At 39.8% G+C, this 19,948-nt stretch overlaps 1 protein-coding gene across 2 annotated transcripts in view; it reads left to right on the top strand.

Annotated features, from left to right (window-relative positions):
- The window catches only part of LOC105475093 (dimethylglycine dehydrogenase), a 70,156-nt gene that overhangs the window by 4,394 nt on the left and 45,814 nt on the right, over positions 1–19,948 (top strand). For both annotated transcript variants that reach the window (XM_011730087.3, XM_071098780.1), the window contains exons 2-5: positions 746–920; positions 8,597–8,695; positions 10,177–10,341; positions 12,963–13,167. In XM_011730087.3, the coding sequence (XP_011728389.2) occupies positions 746–920; positions 8,597–8,695; positions 10,177–10,341; positions 12,963–13,167 (644 nt within the window). The remainder of the gene's footprint in view (positions 1–745; positions 921–8,596; positions 8,696–10,176; positions 10,342–12,962; positions 13,168–19,948) is intronic.

Genomic DNA, 19,948 nt, shown 5'->3' on the forward strand with positions numbered 1-19,948 from the left:
TTGATAAAGTCTACAGTAGTATACAGTAATGTCCTAGGCCTTCACATTCACTCACCTCTCACTCAGACTCATCTAGAGCAACTTCCAGTCCTACAAGCTTGATTCATGGTAAAGTACCCTAGACAGGTGTACCGTTTTAAATCTTTTGGTTTTTTTTTTTTTGAGACAGGGCCTCACTCCGTCTCCTACGTTTGAGTGTAGTGGCACAGTCATGGCTCACTGCAGCCTCAACCTCTTGGGCTTAAGCAGTCCTCTTACCTCGGCCTCCTAAGTAGCTGGGACTAAATGCATGTGCCACCACGCCTGGATAATTTTTGTATTTTTTATAGAGACGGGGCTTCGTTATGTTGCCCAGGGTTGTCTTGAACTCCTGGGCTCAAGCAATCTTCCCACCTTGGCCTCCCAAAGTGCTGGGATTACAGGTGTGAGTCACCGAACCTGACCTGTTCTCTAGATTCTTTGAAGAAAAAAAAAAAAAAAAAAAAAAGCTGCTTGTTCATTTCTTTGGCTATAGTAGCTACAATGGACCAGAATCATTATATGGAATGGGGCTCAAATACCCCTCCCCCAACCAGGTTGCCTAAGTCACAGTTTAGATGCTCCAAATTATTAAATCAGTATCATGCAAATCTCAGTCAGTGGCTGTTAAGTACTAGAGAAACAGGTAAGGGAAAGTGCATCAGTCAGGCCAGAACTAGAGCTGCCATAGCCGAATAAAGTTCCCATTTAACTTTACCTCTTCCAGAGAGGAAAAACCACCCTCATCTGCAGAAACGCAATGGAAAGACAGAGCAGAAACAGTGATAATTGGAGGTGGCTGTGTTGGTGTGAGTCTGGCTTATCACCTGGCCAAAGCAGGGATGAAGGATGTGGTCCTGCTGGAGAAATCAGAGCTCACGGCTGGATCTACCTGGCATGCAGTAAGAAAAGCACCCCAAACTGTCTGAAGCGTGGAATTGTGCATGAGTATAGTCCATTTCCTTCCCATTCACAACTCCCAACTGTGAGTTCTTTAGAGTGTGTTCCCTTTCAATAGCGTTGGAAGTGCAGTTGTAGTTTAACTGGTGTACTTACAGATGACAACCAATATTTATGATGTCTTTATCTTGATCATATGGCTTCTGGATTCAAATCCCGGCCTTGCAATTTTCTACCCTTGTGACTTTTGGCAAGTTACGTAAGTTTCCATTTTCTGGTGTCTTAATAGGAATATTAATAGTACTTACCTAAAAGGATTGTGATGAAGATTGAGTTAACGTGTAAAATTATTAAACACAAGGTATTGAATAATAAATGTTAGCTTTATATGGAAGGATACTGTCTGAGTGAGCCTGGATATGGGCCCAAGATCTTTACCTACACTTCCCTCACCTGCATTTGGTGGTCCTTTTATTTATTTATGGTTTTATTTATTTTTATTTTTATTTTTATGTTTTTTGAGATGAAGTCTCACTCTGTTCACAGGCTGGAGTGAAGTGGTGCGATCTCAGCTCACTGCAACGTCTGTCTCCCAGGTTCAAGCGATTCTCTTGCCTCAGCCTCCCGAGTAGCTGGGACTACAAGCGCACACCACCATGACCAGCAAATTTTTGTATTTTTAGTAGAGACGGGGTTTCACCATGTTGGTCAGGCTGGTCTCGATCTCTTGACCTCGTGATCTGCCTGCCTCGGCCTCCCAAAGTGCTGGGATTGCAGGTGTGAACCACCACACCCAGCCTTATAATTTTATGCTGTGAGATGATAGTGTGCCCCCCTGAGGACTTGACTATGAGGACTGCAAAAGTGTGGCACAGCTTTTGTGTTACATAAGATACAAGGCCAGGTCAGTCTTGTATTCTTCATGGCATGCATAATTGTTCTAGGGCTGCAGTGTAATTGACTAGGCTTACCTGGAAAGCTGCTCAAGTATATGAAGGGATTGACACTGCTGTCATATTGCCAAACCAGGGATTTCTGACATCAGCTCAGGATGGGAGAGGAAGTTTTTATGACTGCTGGTGCAGTTTTTTTTGGGCAGCATTAGCCCCTGCTCATCATCCCGTTTCATCATTAGCTGTCCTCAGCTGAGAAGAGGTAACAAGAGGGAACCCTGCTTTGAGGGTTTTTTGACATCTAGCATGTGCTCAAAGTATACGGTAGAGAGTCCAGCGTGAAAAGGGTTGCCTGCTTCCAGCGCAATCTGGGGGAGGGTGCTGCCCAGACTCAAAAGCCCAAAGACCTTGCCTTTGTGGAGCTCACATTCTGGTGGGGCAGACAGAAAACACACCCGTCAATGCTACAGAGTAATCACCATGAACAAAAAGTAAAATACAATCAAGGATGCAAAATAATGGAGGAGGAGAAGAAGGAGGTGCTAGGGAGGATGTTTCAAAGAGGTGACCTGCCAACAGAGACTGGGGATCAGTGAGCCAGGGGGCCATGAGGCTATTCAGGAAAGAGCATTTAGGCAGGGAAATGTAGGCAAGTGGAAATATCCTTTGAGGGAGGGCTTACACCCTCTCACCACTTCTGAATTGTTACTGAGGGCATACACTTTAATGTTTGAATGACTTATTTGCTCACTTATACACTGATTTAATGTGGCCTGCATTTGATTTTATTACTATTATTATTATCATTATTTTTTGAGACAGGGTCTTTCTCTGTTGCCCAGGCTGGAGTGCAGTGGTGCAATCATAGCTCACCATAAGCACAAACTCCTGGGCTCAAGCGATCCTCCCCGGTAGCTAGGATTATATAGGTGCGCACTACCATGCCCAGCTATTTCCTTAATTTTTTTTAGAAATGGGAGTCTCACTATGTTGCCCAGGCTGGTCTTGAACTCCTGGCCTCAAATGATCCTCCAGCCTCAGCCTCCCAAGACTTTAGAATTACAGGCATGAGCCATCACACCTGGCCTGGCCTGCATTTTAGAAGAGGTTACAGGATTCCTTAAAATTTTGTTTCTTAGATGTCCCATAAATAAAAAGCAACATACCCTTAATCTAAAAGTTAACTACGCAAAATATTTTTTTCTTAAACACAAAGATACCAAAGTGAGTGGGGAAAGGCATTATCCTGCTTTGCATACAGGGTATTAGGCTATGGTTTACAAAATGAGGATCCACGCAGTGTGAGTTCAAGGCGGAATCAGGCATCAGAAGCCAGGTTATTTGGCCCCCATGGAATAAAAGAGACTTGTCCTAGGAAGTTGATTCTAGGGTTTTTTTTGCAAGTCAAAGATGCCTCCCTTTGAACAGCAGTATGAAGAAATCCAATGTATTAGGTGTTTTTTATTTATTTTTTTTTTTTTTATTTTTTTTTTTTGAGACAGAGTTTCACTCTGTCACCCAGGCTGGAGTGCACTGGTGTGATCATGACTCAATGCAGTCTCAACCTACGGGACTCAAGCAATGCTCCCACATCAGCACCTGTAGCTGGGACCACAGGTGCGCACCACCACACTTTGCTAATTTAAAAAATTTTTTGTAGCGATGAGGTCTCCCTACATTGTCCAGGCTGGTCTCAAACTCCTGGGCTCAAGCAATCCTCCCACTTTAGCCTCTGAAAGTGAAGTGCTGGAATTATAGGCTTGAGCCACTGAGCCTGGTCATATTCAGAATTTTTTTTTTTTTTTTTTTTTTTAGACAGTCTTGCTCTGTTGCCAGGCTGGAGTACAATGGCGTGATCTCAGCTCACAGCAACCTCTGCCTCCCAGGTTCAAGAGATTCTCCTGCCTTGGCCTCCCGAGTAGCTGGGACTATAGGTGCGCACCACCATACCCAGCTAACTTTTGTATTTTTAGCAGAGACGAAGTTTTAGCATGTTGGCCAGGATGGTCTCAATCTCTTGACCTTATGATCTGCCCTCCTCGGCCTCCCAAAGTGCTGGGATTACAGGCGTGAGCCACCGCGCCCGGCTGATACTAGGAATTTTTAACACAGATATATTTGTGGAGTAGATCTGAGAATAAGGAAGGTTGCAGAGCCAGCTAACAGGGGCAGGCTATAAAAATAAAGACAGTTTTCCTGAAGCATGATATGTGCTCCATGAGAGAAGTGACTGAAGAGTGTGGGAATTAAATGCTTGGAGAGGAAAGTACAGCCTGCAAAGTGAATCTTCTAAATGGAATCACAAAACCATAAGGTTTTAACAAGACTGCTTTGTCAGCTCATGATACACCTAATAGTACAGAGCATTTCATGTGGATGCAGGGAAACGAGAGGATGGAGTAAGAAGGAGGTTTGGAGCTCGGGATCCCCAGGAGGGGCTGCCCCTCGGGATGGCACCAAAGTAGATGTTTGGAGAGCTGAGGACTCAAGATTCAGGATGAACCATTTGGGGTGTAGGAGGCAACATAAGAACTTTCCATTTGTTTTTGTCTGCAAATATAAGAAAGAAGTTAAGCTTTACTGATATTTATAAATAGCCCTCACATTTGACGTGGACGATGTGTTGCATATGATTTCAAGGTTGACTACGCGGGAGGTTGGCACTTCCTGGTGGGAGTGTCCTCATTCTTTCTCTTGTCTTCCGTGTACCATGACATAGTGCAGATTTCATGCTCTAGGATATCACCGCTGGGATTAGCTTTATAGAAACAGGGCTTTAAATAATATAATGTGTCATGAAAGGGAGAGGGGTGAACTTTAGAGTGTTGTATTACATAGAGGTTTGCTGGTTATCCACTAGCAGTAGCTAAAAGAGTTGTGAATGCAAATGGCTGCCAGTCATTTCTACATAGCAGATTATATATTTAAAAAATAGTGCAGCCTGTCCCTTCACAGAAAAAGTGATGCTTTGAGTAAGTGAGAAACAATTGCCTTTTGCAAAATAGTCCTGTTGGGAAGAGAGCATTTTGAAAAGGGATGTTTGGAAATGTTGGTATTGTTATTAGGTTTTCTGCCCCAAAATGATATGTATCACATAGAAAAACTCTCATATATGTGAGAAATACATTTTTAGCCCATTTCAAATTTTTTCTAAATGAGGAGTTTCAATAGGATTTGTTCCTATTTACTTAAAATACAAAAAATGCGATACCTTCCAACTAGTTTGTAACAACTGGCAGACACGAGAACATGAAATGTCATAGTCAGATGTGAAGAGAAACCTTCATATGGGTGTTGACTGAGGCAGAGGAAGGGGTGTCAGGATGCAGAGACCCAGCCAGTCGTGCCCTTCTCTCACTTGGGTCTGTGCATCACTGAGCGGTGTCTTCTGCAGCTATACAGCCGTTAAAAGCAGTCTCAAAATAATATAAAGCCAGAACCAGGCCTTCACATTGCTGTCTTACAAATGTTAATGTAGCACAGATATTCTAATAATGACATGTGTTAATCACATAGCTCTCGCTATAGTGTTCTTAATAAGCTTCATATGCAAAAGCTTTTCTACACAATATATAAAATAAAAAAGTGTTTTGAGTACTTCACTTATTCTAAGTTGTTTTTTGTGTTTATGATCTCTATTGATATTTAGTATCACATGTAAGGAAAGAAACACACGTATTTTAGTGATTATGTTCAAAATTTTGTACTGGGTGTAAATGTATGAGTGAAAGATTTGGAGCCACTGGAATATAGGTTGGTTTGACATCGGTCACTGGACTTTTTGAGGTAGTTGAGGCTCCTGAGAGAGGAGGAGGGTTGTTAAAGAGATAGGGGAAGCACTAGTTAGCATCCATTATGCTATCCATTATTTAGCATCCAGTGGTGAATTTTCTAACTCCATCATTCCTTTTATACTAATTAATTGTCAGTCTAAGGAAGAGCTTTACATTCCCTTCTACTTATTTATTTATTTATCTCAACGAAGATTTATAAATTCTTAATTTATTTAAAGAGTTGTATTCTTAATGATTACATCTCTGATTCTTCCCTTCCTTATCTTCCCCACCAACTGCAATCACTTTTTCCAAACGATAGCTAAACTCCTTTCCTATGACGTCCGTGACCTTTCTAGCATCTTCTCTTTCCTGAGTTTCACAGCTACTATGTATCTGGGACTCAATCATTTACCCGTGATTTAATTGTTTCATGTATGAAACTTTCATAACTTCAATCAGACTATAAAATCCTGAGTGATAAGAATAATGTTTTCTCCTTCTTTCAGACTTCTCATTTAGTATGTCCTTGTTGAAGTCACAGAAGAGAAAAACATTGTGCCATTTTCATATTCAAGTCTGGCACTTAAATTAAAAGATACCATGTGCGATGTTACTTTCAAATAATTTAAATAGAAGCACTAATATGGGCAGCCCCAAATTTTAAACAGATTTTAAAAGCCAATATATAAAAGAAAGGGTATAAAAATTAAATAATTTTTATGTCTGAGTGAGAAAATTGAGTCCATATCTTATTTCTGACTATCGCAGCAGCAAGGAAAAGAGGGTAGTGTGAATTGTTTAGTAGAACTGGGTATACTGTTGCAGTAAGGGAGACTAACTTTTCCTTGACAACGAATTTCTAAAAGAATTTGTTACCTACACCAAGTACATTGGGCTAAATGTCTTCAGTAAGAGTTTTTGAAAAATGAACCAATGTGACCTTTTCAAGTGAAAGAGAATTAACTTAAAATTTCTGGAGTGAGGGAGAAGAGGATTGTGTCGTGTAGATAGATAATTTTCCAGTGGTCTAGCTTAACCTAGGTATGAAGCTTAGAGGATCTTGAGGAGTGGATGGTGATCGGTACCCTAGGCTAGTGCTTGTGATGACCAGATTTCTCAACTGACAATATATATTGCCAGTTTTCTATAGGGCATATATATAGGACATATGTTGAAGACAAATTGGGGGTCACCAGCAGATACCTGAAGGCCTGGGATTCTCTATTATTGAACCAGGAAAGTTTGCATGCACACTGGATACCAACATGTTAAAGCAGCAGGGCATGTTTGGCCATGAAGTTTAAGAGCTTGGCTTACAGATGCATTGTAATGGAATCCCTTCTCTGCTTCCACATGGAGCTGTGCTACTGGATGACCTGTAAGCTGGGCCAGGATTTTTCTAAAATATATGTATATATATCAGCCATGGGTATGTCCAGATGCTTGAACAAGTACTGGATGGAAGCCCCAGGATTTTGGTTATAAAGGATGATTGACAAACTTCAATGGAGTATATGAGTGCAGGAGGATCAGATGCTCACCACTACCATAGAAGTACCTTATCAATACTCATAAGTAGATTTTACTGTGAACAGATTGTGTTCTGATGAGCTTTCCAGAATAAATTAGCTGCCCAGTGAGGCTCCAGACACTCGAGAGAAACTGCTTCATATAATTGCTTAGAATTCTTTGTCTGGATTCCACATTACATGTGCCAGATTTGAGAAAAGGGGTTTTAGTGTAGTTAATGTTTAGATATTTTTTTTTCTGAGAGTAATCAATCAATATTTATTCAACAAAGATTTTCAGTGTACCACCTATGTGCTCATCAAACAGGTTAAGCTTTGACAAAAGTCTATTCACCTATTCATCAGGCTCTAGTGATAAGGAATTTTCTAGTTCTTAAATTTTACAATTTCAGGAAAGGGCCAGGAGGGCTGATTTAAGGGAAGGGTGGAGGCTGGGTCAAAGAAGATCCTATGCTAGTCCATGGTCCTTCTGCGTAAGGGAACACACACATGGTTTTCCGGCTTGAGTCCACATTGTATGCCATTCCCACATTACTTTTGTTGTTGTTGTTTTTTGAGACAGAGTCTCACTCTGTCACCCAGGCTGGAGTGTAATGGCGTGATCTTGGCTCACTGCAACCTCTGCCTCCCAGGTTCAAGCAATTCTCCTGCCTCAGCCTCCCAAGTAGCTGGGATTGCAGGCACGCACCACCATGCCTGGCTAATTTTTTGTATTTTTAGTAGAGATGGGGTTTCTCCATGTTGGCCAGGCTGGTCTTGAGCTCCTGACCTCAGGTGATCCACCCACCTCAGCCTCCCAAAGTGCTGGGATTACAGGCATGAGCCACCGCACCTGGCCTCCCCAATACTTTTATTGATTGATTGATTGATTGATTGATTGAGATGGAGTTTCGCTCTTTTGCCCAGGCTGGAGTGCAGTGGCATGATCTTGGCTCACTGCAACCTCTGCCTTTTAGTTTCAAGCAATTCTGCTGCCTCAGCCTCCTGAGTAGCTGGGATTATAGGCGCCCGTCACCATGCACAACTAATTTTTGTATTTTTAATAGAGATGGGGTTTCACCATGTTGGCCAGGCTGGTCTCAAACTCCTGACCTCGTGATCTGCCCATCTTGGCCTCCCAACATACTTTTCTATATAGTCATATATAGGACTATATAGCATATAGCCCTAAACCTTCCATCTAAATCATCCCATTTCTGAATCTCTGTACAATGCTATCCATGTTAACTTTTAGGGACTTAACATGTATGTTTGTTGGCTGGCTCTCACCTTACTCATGTAGTTCACATTGCTTCTTAAAACCTGTCATGAGTCTTATGCTCTGGTGTGCTCAAACTGGTGCTGATGTGTTCTCATTCCAAAGGACTGGCTGGTGCTTCTCAATTTCTTTCCAGCATTAAATTATTGCTTAACACATAAACTGTCAACATTTTGAGAATGTTAATTTTTTTCGGTATTTCTTTTCCTCTCTGCTTTTAAGGCAGGTTTAACAACTTACTTTCATCCTGGAATAAACTTGAAGAAAATACATTATGATAGCATCAAACTTTATGAGAAACTGGAAGAAGAAACTGGGCAGGTAAAGGCATTTAACTTGAAACTGTCTGTTATGTCGGCCTCTCAGAAACATGTAAGATTTCTGAAGGATTTTGATGCATCATTGTGTATGACTGTGTGAAGTGCCTGATGTAGTAGAGGAATATGATGAGAGCTTAAGGCAAGAACCTCTAGAGTTTGCTTTAAAATCAACTTAATTTCTCAAAGTATATTATTCATGTCATGAACCATTCTTTATTTTTTAAATGAAGAAAGAATAAAAAGCAGCTTTCAAATGTATCTTTAGCTAGTTACTATATCTAGAAACTAAGAAATCAGAGTCTTTCAGCAATTGCATTGCAAAGGATCTGACAATGGAATGTACCAGATTGTTGCATGCCTTTGAACAGTACTTCATTAAAAGCTCCTCACTCATGTTTATCCCTTCTCATATTTGCTCATACTCAAAATAAAATGGCAGGCAAAATAATATCCATAGGCTAAGACTGAGTTCTGCTCAAATTTTCCATGTCACTTCCCTTGCCTAAACCATCCAGTGGCTCCCCATAGTCTACCGGACAAAGCCAAAGGATTAGCATGGCCTTAGGAACATGACCTTTGTCAACTGACCTCTGCCTGCTGTCCCAACAGTTTCTTTTGCCACTCTTCCCTCTGCTTATCTGCTTCAGCTACTCTCAATAACATATAGTTTTGGAATGCGCTGAGCTCTCTCAAATCACTGCTTTTTGTTTGTGTTGTGTTTTGTTCTGTTTTCTGCTGCTTCCTCTGAAACAACATTCCCCCTGGCCCCATCTTCAGCATTCACCTTCCCCAGGGTAACCCCTTTTGAGAAGCCTTGCTTGACTTTTCCTGCTTGTTAGGCAGGTCAAAGCTGGAGGTCCCATCTCTTGGTTCTCAGAGCAGTTGTGCACACTTCTCTTATAACTTGAATCTCTCTCTATTGTAATTATTGATTTACTTGTTGATCCTCCCAAAAGTAACTTGAGGGCAAGGGCTATATCTTTTATCTCTGTAACTGAGTGCTTGGCAAACTGAAGGACTTTAATAAATGTTAAATGAATGTTTAATTCAATTCAGACAATCTAAGCATTGTAACATTTTGATTCTATGTAATCTCTCCTTAATTTTTTTTGTCTTTCCTTTTTCATACAGTTTTTTTTCACTCTGTACATTAATACTCGTTCCATGCTACTATGATTTTGCATTTAGCTGTCTGTCTTCAACTGTGGGGTGTAAATGCCACTTAGGCAGAGTCTTTACCTTTCTTGTTCACTCTGACATCTGTGGGGCTTAGAATGGTGCCTGGCACCAAAGAGGCACTTAGTAAATATGGTAATTGCTGAATAAGTGTCTTTTAATAAGATGCAAATATTTTAATAGTTATTTCTTTTGCTTATAATAAATCTTTTTGTACAGTTGCATTTTTATTATACTGGAGCAGAACCATGTTTGAGTACCAAATAATGACTCATTTGTATGTTTTTATTGGAATTATTGTCACAGGTGGTGGGATTCCATCAGCCAGGTAGTATCAGACTTGCTACCACCCCTGTAAGGGTAGATGAATTTAAATATCAAATGACTCGGACTGGCTGGCATGCAACAGAACAGTATATCATTGAACCTGAAAAAATTCAAGAGATGTTCCCTTTACTCAACATGAATAAGGTATTTATCTTAAAGGCATTTTTACCATTTGTTGACTTAAGTAAAAATTAGAAAAAGTTATTAAGAAGTTAACTAAAAACAGAAAACTTTGTATACACATTTTAAATGTGGCAAAATCATGTGATTAATTTTGGAATTTGGGTAATTTACAAGGTGGGCTGTTATATACAGTAAATGATATATAAAAAGGTAATGATAAATCTTGTTTTTCACCTATGACAATTGATTAAACATTTTCAATGCCTTTCCATTATTGTGTTCCCCAGATCTAAGGGTTTCCATACACAAATCTTCTGTTTGAGAACACAGGGAGAATGATAACCTGATATGATAAATGTCTAGAAAGACTGTGGTATTAAAATGTTTTAAAAATCAAATTAAGAAATGCCATGGTACATTGCTTTACAAATATCACCTAGCTTATAGCTGTACTCTCCTTACAGACTCTGTGCCAGGTACGGATCTAGATTTATACCACATTTGCCTGAGATAATCTACTTGACATGAAATTTAGTGTTTTTTCCTACTGGGTAATAATTCCTTTTGAATAATGATAACAATGACTGACACTTACTATAGCACATATTTATGTACCAGTTAGTATGCTAAGTCCTTACATGCATAATTTCATGTAATCATCACAATAATAGTATGAGGCAGGCCAGATGCCATGGCTCACTCCTTCTATCCCAGCATGTGGGAAGGCCAAGGTGGGGGGATTGCTTGAGGCCAGGAGTTCAAGGTCAGCCTAGGCAACATACAGAGACCTTGTTTCTACAAACACACACACACACAATTAGCTGACTGTGGGGTAGTAGGACTCCATCTGTAGTCCTAACTACTTGGGAGGCTGAGGCAAGAGGATCTCTTGAGCCTAGGAGTTTGAGGTTATAGTGAGCTATGATTACGTTACTGTACTCCAGCCTAGGGAATGAAGTGACAGCCTGTCTCTAAAATTTAAAAAATAAAAATAAAAAAATTATATCTATATCTGTGTTATGTGGTATATATTATTGTTAAACAAGAAATTTTAGCTTAGACAGTTTACATAGTGAACCCAAGCTCATTCACTGGAAAGAGCTGGAGTGGAGATTTGAACCCAGGCTCTCTGACTCCCTTGCATTATACATACTGCCCAAGTGTATCAGATGGGGCTGTTGGGGAAACACATGCTTATTTCCCTGCTGGTGACCACTGCAGTGGTTCCAATCTCTGAAGGTTCATATCATTGACCTGGGCACTAGGGTTGTTTGCCTTTGCGAGTCTTCACAGGCTGCTGGCACTCCCTTGTCTGTAATTGTGTGTGATACCAGTGTGATGGCAGATTGGTGTTGCACTGCATTGTCTGCATTGAAATTTTACCTCCACTACCAGTAAGGATATACTTATATTTGTTTATATGTCAATCTTGAATGCTTTGCTGGAACTCCTCACTATCATGAATTTTTCTCAAGGGCATTCATTAAGCAATGGGAATATGTGTGAAGGGTATTCTCTGCATCTGGGAGAGGGTACCAAACCAAATGGATGTGGGATCACTACAATGAGGTCATATCCATTATAAAACACCTGTGTGACATTTGGAAGTCTTTAGAAATGTGAATTCCCTTAAAATAGAAAGTCCCTTGCGCAAGACCTATAATAAATGAAAGGATTGAATTCATAATCAAAAACTTCCCACAAAGAAAACCCCAGGCCTGGATGACTTCACTAGTTAATTTTACCAGATATTTAGAGAAGACTTAATACCAATCTCTCTCAACCTCCTCCAAAATAGAAGAAAAGTGAATGCCTCTCAACTCATTCTATGAGACCAGTATTGTCCTGATAACAAAATCAGACAAATGCATCCCCCCAAAAAGAAAGACTGGTATCCATTTTGAACATAGATACAAAAATCGTCAACAAAATACTAGCAAACTGAATTCAGCAACATATAAAACAGATTATACAGTATGACTAAATGGAATGTATTCCAGGAATGCAGGGTTGGTTTAACATCTAAAAATTAATCAATGGAACAATACCACATTAATAGAATAAAGGACAAACTACACAATTATGTCAATAGATACAGAAAAGACATTTGACAAAAGCTCCTTGCTCGTATTTGGTGCTCAGCCAATTTTTGTTGAATATTTAATATTTCACTGATCATTCTATGAACCTATTCCATCTGAGTTTCATTCTTCTTTGTTCTCCCCACAGTACCTTGTCTGAAGGCCTAAAACAAAGTAGATATTCAGTAATTAATTGCTGAATTATTGAATCGAACATAAATTTCCTGACACCAGATATATTATTTAACATGTAATTTATTAACAGTATTAAACAATTAAATATAAATTATAATTGATATATCAATTGGAATTAGATTTGGCTTCAAATGTCAGAAACCAAAATAAGGTGTAAACAAGAAAGAGGTTTATTTCTCTTTCTTTTCAGCAGTCCAGGACTTGAATGGTGGCTTTTTCATGAAGTCTTCAGGGACCCAGTTACTTTCCAGATCAAGAAACAATTTTAATGTCCAGTTTTACTAAACGTTTGCTAGCAGGATATATTTTTTACTGAGTAATAAGTATATATTTGTTTGTATATTGACTTTGCTATGATTGATTTAGGTTTTAGCTGGATTGTATAATCCTGGAGATGGTCACATTGATCCTTATTCTCTAACTATGGCCCTGGCTGCTGGGGCTAGGAAATATGGTGCCCTTTTAAAATATCCTGCACCAGTAACTTCTCTGAAAGCCAGGTCAGATGGAACATGGGACGTTGAAACACCACAGGGGTCTATGAGAGCAAATAGAATTGTGAATGCTGCAGGTAAGCATATCGTTTTTTTTGAAATTTCTGTTTTTTTAAGTGCCAAAGAAAGAAGATATTTAGCCATAATGTTGCATACTATGGATGTTGTCATGAAGCACTGTGATGCTCCCAAATTAAACATTTTGTCTGTTTCTAAGTGACAAAGCCCTCCCTCCATCACTTTGCTCTTGGTGGATGCGCTAACACTCTGTCCTTGGTTATCCATAAAAAGTTGCTTATTTCCTCCATTCTGCATTTTATTTTGCTCCAGATTGTGTTTTTCCAAATTATGCTGCTTTTTCCTTCCTGTGTTCACTGTTTCTGTATATGAATAACCAAATTCTAGTGTTGAAGTTCATAAGCATCCTTTTTGTGTCCAGTTTGCTTTTTAGGGCAGATTTGCTCATTTGGGTTCTCTCTTACCCATTTCTGATGACTTTTGACTCTAGTTGAAAAAGTTTTTAAACCCTTTTCCTTCTAGAACATTATTAAACGTATTTCATAATCTTCTCTTTTGGTTGTTCTGTTACAGTTTGGACTCAGAGTAGTGAAGCCAAAAGGGATATTTGGGATAATCCAACAACACACTTATTTTCATTTGCAGAGGCAAGGTCCAAAAGGGTCATGTTACTTGGCCAAGTGGCCACTGATCGTTATGTCAGAGCCAGGACTGGGATCTGGCCTTTTGATTCTTGAGTTAATACACTTTCGAATAGGTGGATTGCATGTCAAGTCATTTTCAACTATCACACATGCAAAATAAATTACAGTGAAAATGCTTGTGCAGTCTAAACTGGGATAATAGTTTATATTTTCCTACGGTATATAATGTTTACTTTAAAACTTAAAATAAGCATGAGGCAGTGACTGATTTTCTTTGAGAATGCAAATAATCTTTATTATTTATCTGATCAAATGATATCCCATGAGGACAAGCCAGAACCCATACCCTTATGATTCTTTTTTCTGTATTGTAACTTTTGATATACATATATGTATTATATATATATTTTTTTGAGACGAAGTTTTGCTCTTGTGCCCCAGGCTGGAGTGCAACGGTGCAATCTCGGCTCACTGCAACCTCCACCTCCCAGTTTCAAGCGATTCTCCTGTCTCAGCCTCCTGAGTGGCAGGGATTACAGGCACCTGCCACCATGCTAATTTTTGTATTTTTAGTAGAGGCGGGGTTTCACCATGTTGCCCAGGCTGGTCTCAAACTCCTGACCTCAGGTGATTCACCTGCCTCAGCCTCCAAAAGTGCTGGGATTACAGGAGTGAGCCACAGTGTCCAGCCAATTGATACTACTTTTAACAAAGCATTTTTGGTGGTCCTAGAGACAAAGTCATGTCTTCAATATTTAAGTCTAAATTAGTTATTTCCGAATTCTCTTACCATGCCTCCTATTTGAAAAGCAATAAAATATCATGCTTTCTTAATATAATTTGAAATTTGCAATAATATTAAATAACTTGCCTAAAAAGTAAGAGCAGTGGTACAATACAACATTGCATTGTTTTTGAGCCTCACTTTCCCTCCAGTCTGACACTATACTCTCTTAATGTCGTTAGGAATCTCTGGTCTAAATTCTGTCAGAAAACTTAAGGCAATGAAATAATTCAGACTTTTTTCTAAGTAGCAAGGATTCTTTGTAATTTTGCAACTTTTTCTATAGTCTCATGAATTCAGGCCCTAAAAACATTTGACTGTTTTCATCATGATAGCAAATACTAAAGTAACATACTGAGACTTCCACATCCAGCACCTGTGGCAGACATTGCTAATCATCACTGCACTCATTTCAGATGTGTTTGGACAAAGCCCCACCATTTTTCTCAACACAGTACTTTAGGCAATCATACATTCCTGATTGACATTTTGAGAAATAACATAGAAGACCTTAATTTAACACATCCATTGTTTTCCTAAAATGGATCAACATACAAACATAATGAGTTGTCATTGTAATACATTTTTTTTTTTCTAAACCACATACTGTAACAAATAAGGAATCACTGAAGAGGAAGACCGAATGATCTCCAAAGAGATCTGACCTAAACCCTTAACACTAGTTACCAGATGAAGCTTTCTCTGCAGCTGTGAAATCTTGTGGGGTGATGGGGTACAGGAGGGCAGGGAAAGGAGGTCCTTGAGAACAGCTGTCTCATGCTGGCCTGGAAAACAAGTCCCTGGAATTAGGACAGAGTGGCCCTGCATGGAGTGGTAATGTCTCCCTTTTTCCTTTGTTCTTGTGCTTTTTGCCTAGCCACTTCCACTCCCTTTTCCTAGTAACTCCAGGCAGCTCCTTGCTGAAACTTGTGGGAAGTAACTTATCTCAATTCTTTATCTCATTCAGATCAGACCTCTGCTCCCTAATCTTTTTTTTTATTTTTTCTTTTTCTCTTCCATCTCTTTTCTTCCACTGGGTAAAAGTTACCAAGAAAATCTAACTGATTACATATTAGCAGTCCACAGGAGGTGTGGAGGGGTGTGTGTGTGTGTGTGTGTGTGTGTGTGTTTAATTATCTGTAAGTCTGTTTTCAAAAAATCTTCATTTAAAGCATAGAAGATCCCCCAAAGGGTAAGCCTCAGTAATTGGGAACAAAAGTTTGCATATGCTCCCTTCTAGAACTGAAGCTAACAAAGATCAATTTTATGAATAAAAGCAACCATCTGCAGTAGGCATCATGCTATAATAAAATGAGTGGAGAGTGTGTGGCTGGTGGAATGTTTCCCACAGTTTCTCAGTGTGACCAGGGTATCTCCCAAATTCGGGCAAGGCCCTCAGACCAGCACTGAAATCTGATTAAAGGAACCAGGATATGGACTTAGAAATACAACCAAAGTGAAAAAGATGTAAAGGCTGCTGGGTCTGCAGGGTATCCATAAAAAGAAAAGTCTAAGAGTAAAAATTTGTCAGCTGATGTGTTTCTGGCATTGTCCATGGCAGTGGTGCTCTGTGGCCCAGAGACATACACATTGCCAACTGAGTGACCTGGGTAAGTTACTTATGTGTAAAATGGGGATAATATCTCCCATCTTGAAAAGTTATTATGGGTCGTAAATAAGCTTATAATGTAAAGTACCCAGCACAGGGCTCACCAGGTAGAAAGCAGTAAAAAAATTAGGTAATTATTATGATCATTGCAATTATTTCCTTCATATTCCATGCCCTAGTCTGGGAGACACTAGCATCAGGTTATGATAGCTTCTTGGTACCAGATTTAAGACTGCTCAACTGCTTTCTTTTCCAATTTACTAGCAGAGTGGGTGCAGAATCCAGCACTGATTCTGCTGGTAAGTTGACTTCCCAAAGAGCTTGGTTATCAAGCTAGTGTGCATAAGAATCACCTCGGGAAGTTTCCCAAGCTTCAAAAAGATTCTAATTCAGGTGGTCTGGGTAGGTTCTCAGAAGCTGCATTTTAAATAACTACTCCAGGTACTATACTGTCTGTACCAGATGATCTGCAAGAAAATCTTTAAAGAAACACTATTGTGTAGGTGTTTCTACAGGAGAGAGAATATAATGACTGTATTCTGAGCTAGCAGAACTGGGGAAGTTTCTGATGCTTCCGACCTCTTGATGGGCAGTAGTCTAACTTGCCTTTAGTTACTGAAGCTTTCCAAATTGGCTTCACTCTACCCTTTCCCTCAGGTGCAGCTCAGGGACGCGGGCGGGTACTAGTTATTATGATGCAGGCTTTTTCTCCACATGGTGTTGAACGTTTCTCTTGATCTCATTTCCAATTGACTTATTAAATCTGAGATAACTTTGTAAAATTTACTTAAGAGTTTTCCTAACATGGCAAATCAGAAATGTGATTGGGTTGTGCTCACATGAAGCTCAGTGTTCAGCCAAAAAGACTTGCTTAATTGTGTCTGATACTCTGCATCAAAGCATGAGGCCATCATTGTCATCATATAAACCATCTAGTAGGTGTAAACTTGTCCGTGAACCTTCAGCCTGCATTTTAACCTCATTTTTATTAATTACTGCATTTTTAAAAACTGGAAGCCATTTCCAGTAGTCATTTTTAATTGACTCTTCTCTTCAGTTGTTTTTCAGGTGATAATGGTAGATTTTAGAATGAATCTTCCACACTTGTCTCTCTTCCCTTGGACTTAGTGGGTGGGTGATCAGGCAGGAGTTGAAGTGTAACTCGAGCTAGATTTAGGTTAATTTGATTGATGTATGGAAGAAGAGAATGCTAAAGACACCAGCCCCATAGATGTCTATGGGTAAAACAGCTTGCTATGGGATTTGAAGTAATATAGTGATATGATACTTCTGCATACATTTCCAGTTTATATTAATGATGAAGTGCATTAATAAGCAAGCAATTGGACTCAGAAATTCATAAATATGTTTGAATAGGACAGAATTTATTTTTTTCAATTTATGTTTTTAATTGAAACAAATATATCGAGGATATTGTAGCAGTTTGAATTGCTAGGCTAAATATTTTGATTTTTGTATATTCAAAAATTGTTCTAGTGTACATAACTAGAATATGTGGCTTGGCTATATTTTCGTACACAGTCCAGACATTGGTAATTCACATCTTCCTACTAGCAAGAGTAAGTCTCAAAATTACTAAAAGACCAACACGCCTGTACTTGGGGAGACTGAGTTGGGCAGGTTGCTTGAGCCCAGGAGTTCAAGACCAGCCTGGGCAACATGGCAAAACCCTGTCTCCATAAAAGGTACAAAATTAGCCAGGCGTGGTGATATGTGCCTATAGTCCCATCTACTCAGGAGGCTGAGATGAGAGGATCACCTGAGCCTGGGAAGTCGAGGCTGCAGTGAGTTATGGTTGCACTACTGCCCTCCATTGCAGCCTGGACGACAGAGTGAGACCATGTCTCAAAAACAAAACAAAACAGGCCAGGTGTGGTGGCTCACACCTATGATCCCAGCACTTTGGGAGCTGGAGGCAGTGGATTACCTGAGGTCAGGAGTTTGAGATCAGCCTGGTCAAAATGGTGAAATCCCATCTCTACTAAAAATACAAAAATTAGTCAGGCGTGGTGGCGGAGGCCTGTAATCCCAGTTACTCAGGAGGCTGAGGCAGGAGAATGGCTTGAACCCAGGAGGCAGAGGTTGTAGTAAGCCAAGATCGTGCCACTTCACTCCAGCCTATACAACAGAGCGAGACTCTTGTCTCAAAAAACAAAACAAAACAACACTGGCAAATAGCTCCGATGCCCACAGTTAGATTTCTGGCTTGCAAATGGGTACCCATTTCTGGATTTATTATACAAGTGTGACCACCTTAGCCATTGCAACAAACAAAACAATAGAATGCAAAGGAACGGTTTAGATGGTTACAAGGAAATAAATTTACACACACACGTACATAATGTAGGTTCCCAGACTGATTCATAATTGATGATTCTCTGTCTAGCTTGGAACCTCATAATGATAGAGACTTCAGGACTCCTTATTAGATTCAGAAAAACAGCAGAGACAGTAATGGTTAAAAACTTATTGTGCAACCCCTAAAGAAATAAATAGGATCGTGTAATCATTTCAATGATCACTCAAAATTATTATGAAACAAACAAGCAAATAGAACTCCCTGCCCCCAGATCATCTAATGATGGTCAGTCAACACCATATCCTTGCCAAATAATAAGCATTTTTATTATTTTAGATTATAAAATCCCTTTATACAGTGAAGGTACCTTGGATTTTAAAAATAAAGTCTGCAGCAAGAAAAACCAGTAAGATGTGATGATTACAGGATGTCCAGTGTGGCCTTGGGCATGTCTTACCCTACTCGCCTTTAGCTCCTACATCTGTGTACTGAAGGGTCAGCATGGGAAATAATCCAGGGTCCTTTCAGCCACAGATTATCCAGTTCTATCTTTTGCAAATGAAAAAAGTAACGTTCACCTCCACAAATAAGGCAATCTTTGTGCTAACAGTTAAGTGGGAAACATTTGTCTAGGGAACTCCCCGCCTACTTATGAGACCAATCTCCCCTTTCTTGTGGCTTCTCTTTCTACCTAGTTTTGACTTCTGGTGCTTTTGTGCCTTTACAATAAAGGATCTTATTCAAACTAAACTTTTAAAACAACAGATAAAACTTAATGTGGTTTCTCTCCCAAAGTATGCACCATTTTCAAATTTTACCTTAACAGAACAATCTTGTATTTTTGGAATTTTAGGCATCAACAATTTGGGGAGAATAGGGCTTAGAGGATAGAAGAGTTGGCTTGTAGGGCTTTCTTAGGTATATCATTATGTATTAGGTTGGTCACAGCAACATGGGGGCCTCTTCCTTTTCCTGACTGTCCCTGTCCACAAATAGGGGCAGTCTGTAACAGTGCTTCTTATTGACATTTGTACATGTTGTATATTTGGGTTGTTTGTTTTTTCTTTCTTTCTTTTTTTTTTTTTTTTTAGACGGAGTCTTGCGCTGTCACCCAGGCTGGAGTGCAGTGGCCGGATCTCAGCTCACTGCAAGCTCCGCCTCCCGGGTTCACGCCATTCTGCCTCAGCCTCCCGAGTAGCTGGGACTACAGGCGTCCGCCACCTCGCCCGGCTAGTTTTTTGTATTTTTTAGTAGAGACGGGGTTTCACCATGTTAACCAGGATGGTCTCGATCTCCTGACCTCGTGATCCGCCCGTCTCGGCCTCCCAAAGTGCTGGGATTACAGGCTTGAGCCACCGCGCCCGGCTGTTTTTTCTTTCAAATAAATTTTTTTTAAATTTTTTTCCTGCCTACCTTTGCTTGTGGGTAACAACATTTTCAGGAATGGAGTTCCCCTAGATCACAGATATCTTCGAATCTCTGG

This window comes from Macaca nemestrina, chromosome 6 (assembly GCF_043159975.1).
Source record: "Macaca nemestrina isolate mMacNem1 chromosome 6, mMacNem.hap1, whole genome shotgun sequence".
NCBI lineage: Eukaryota > Metazoa > Chordata > Mammalia > Primates > Cercopithecidae > Macaca > Macaca nemestrina.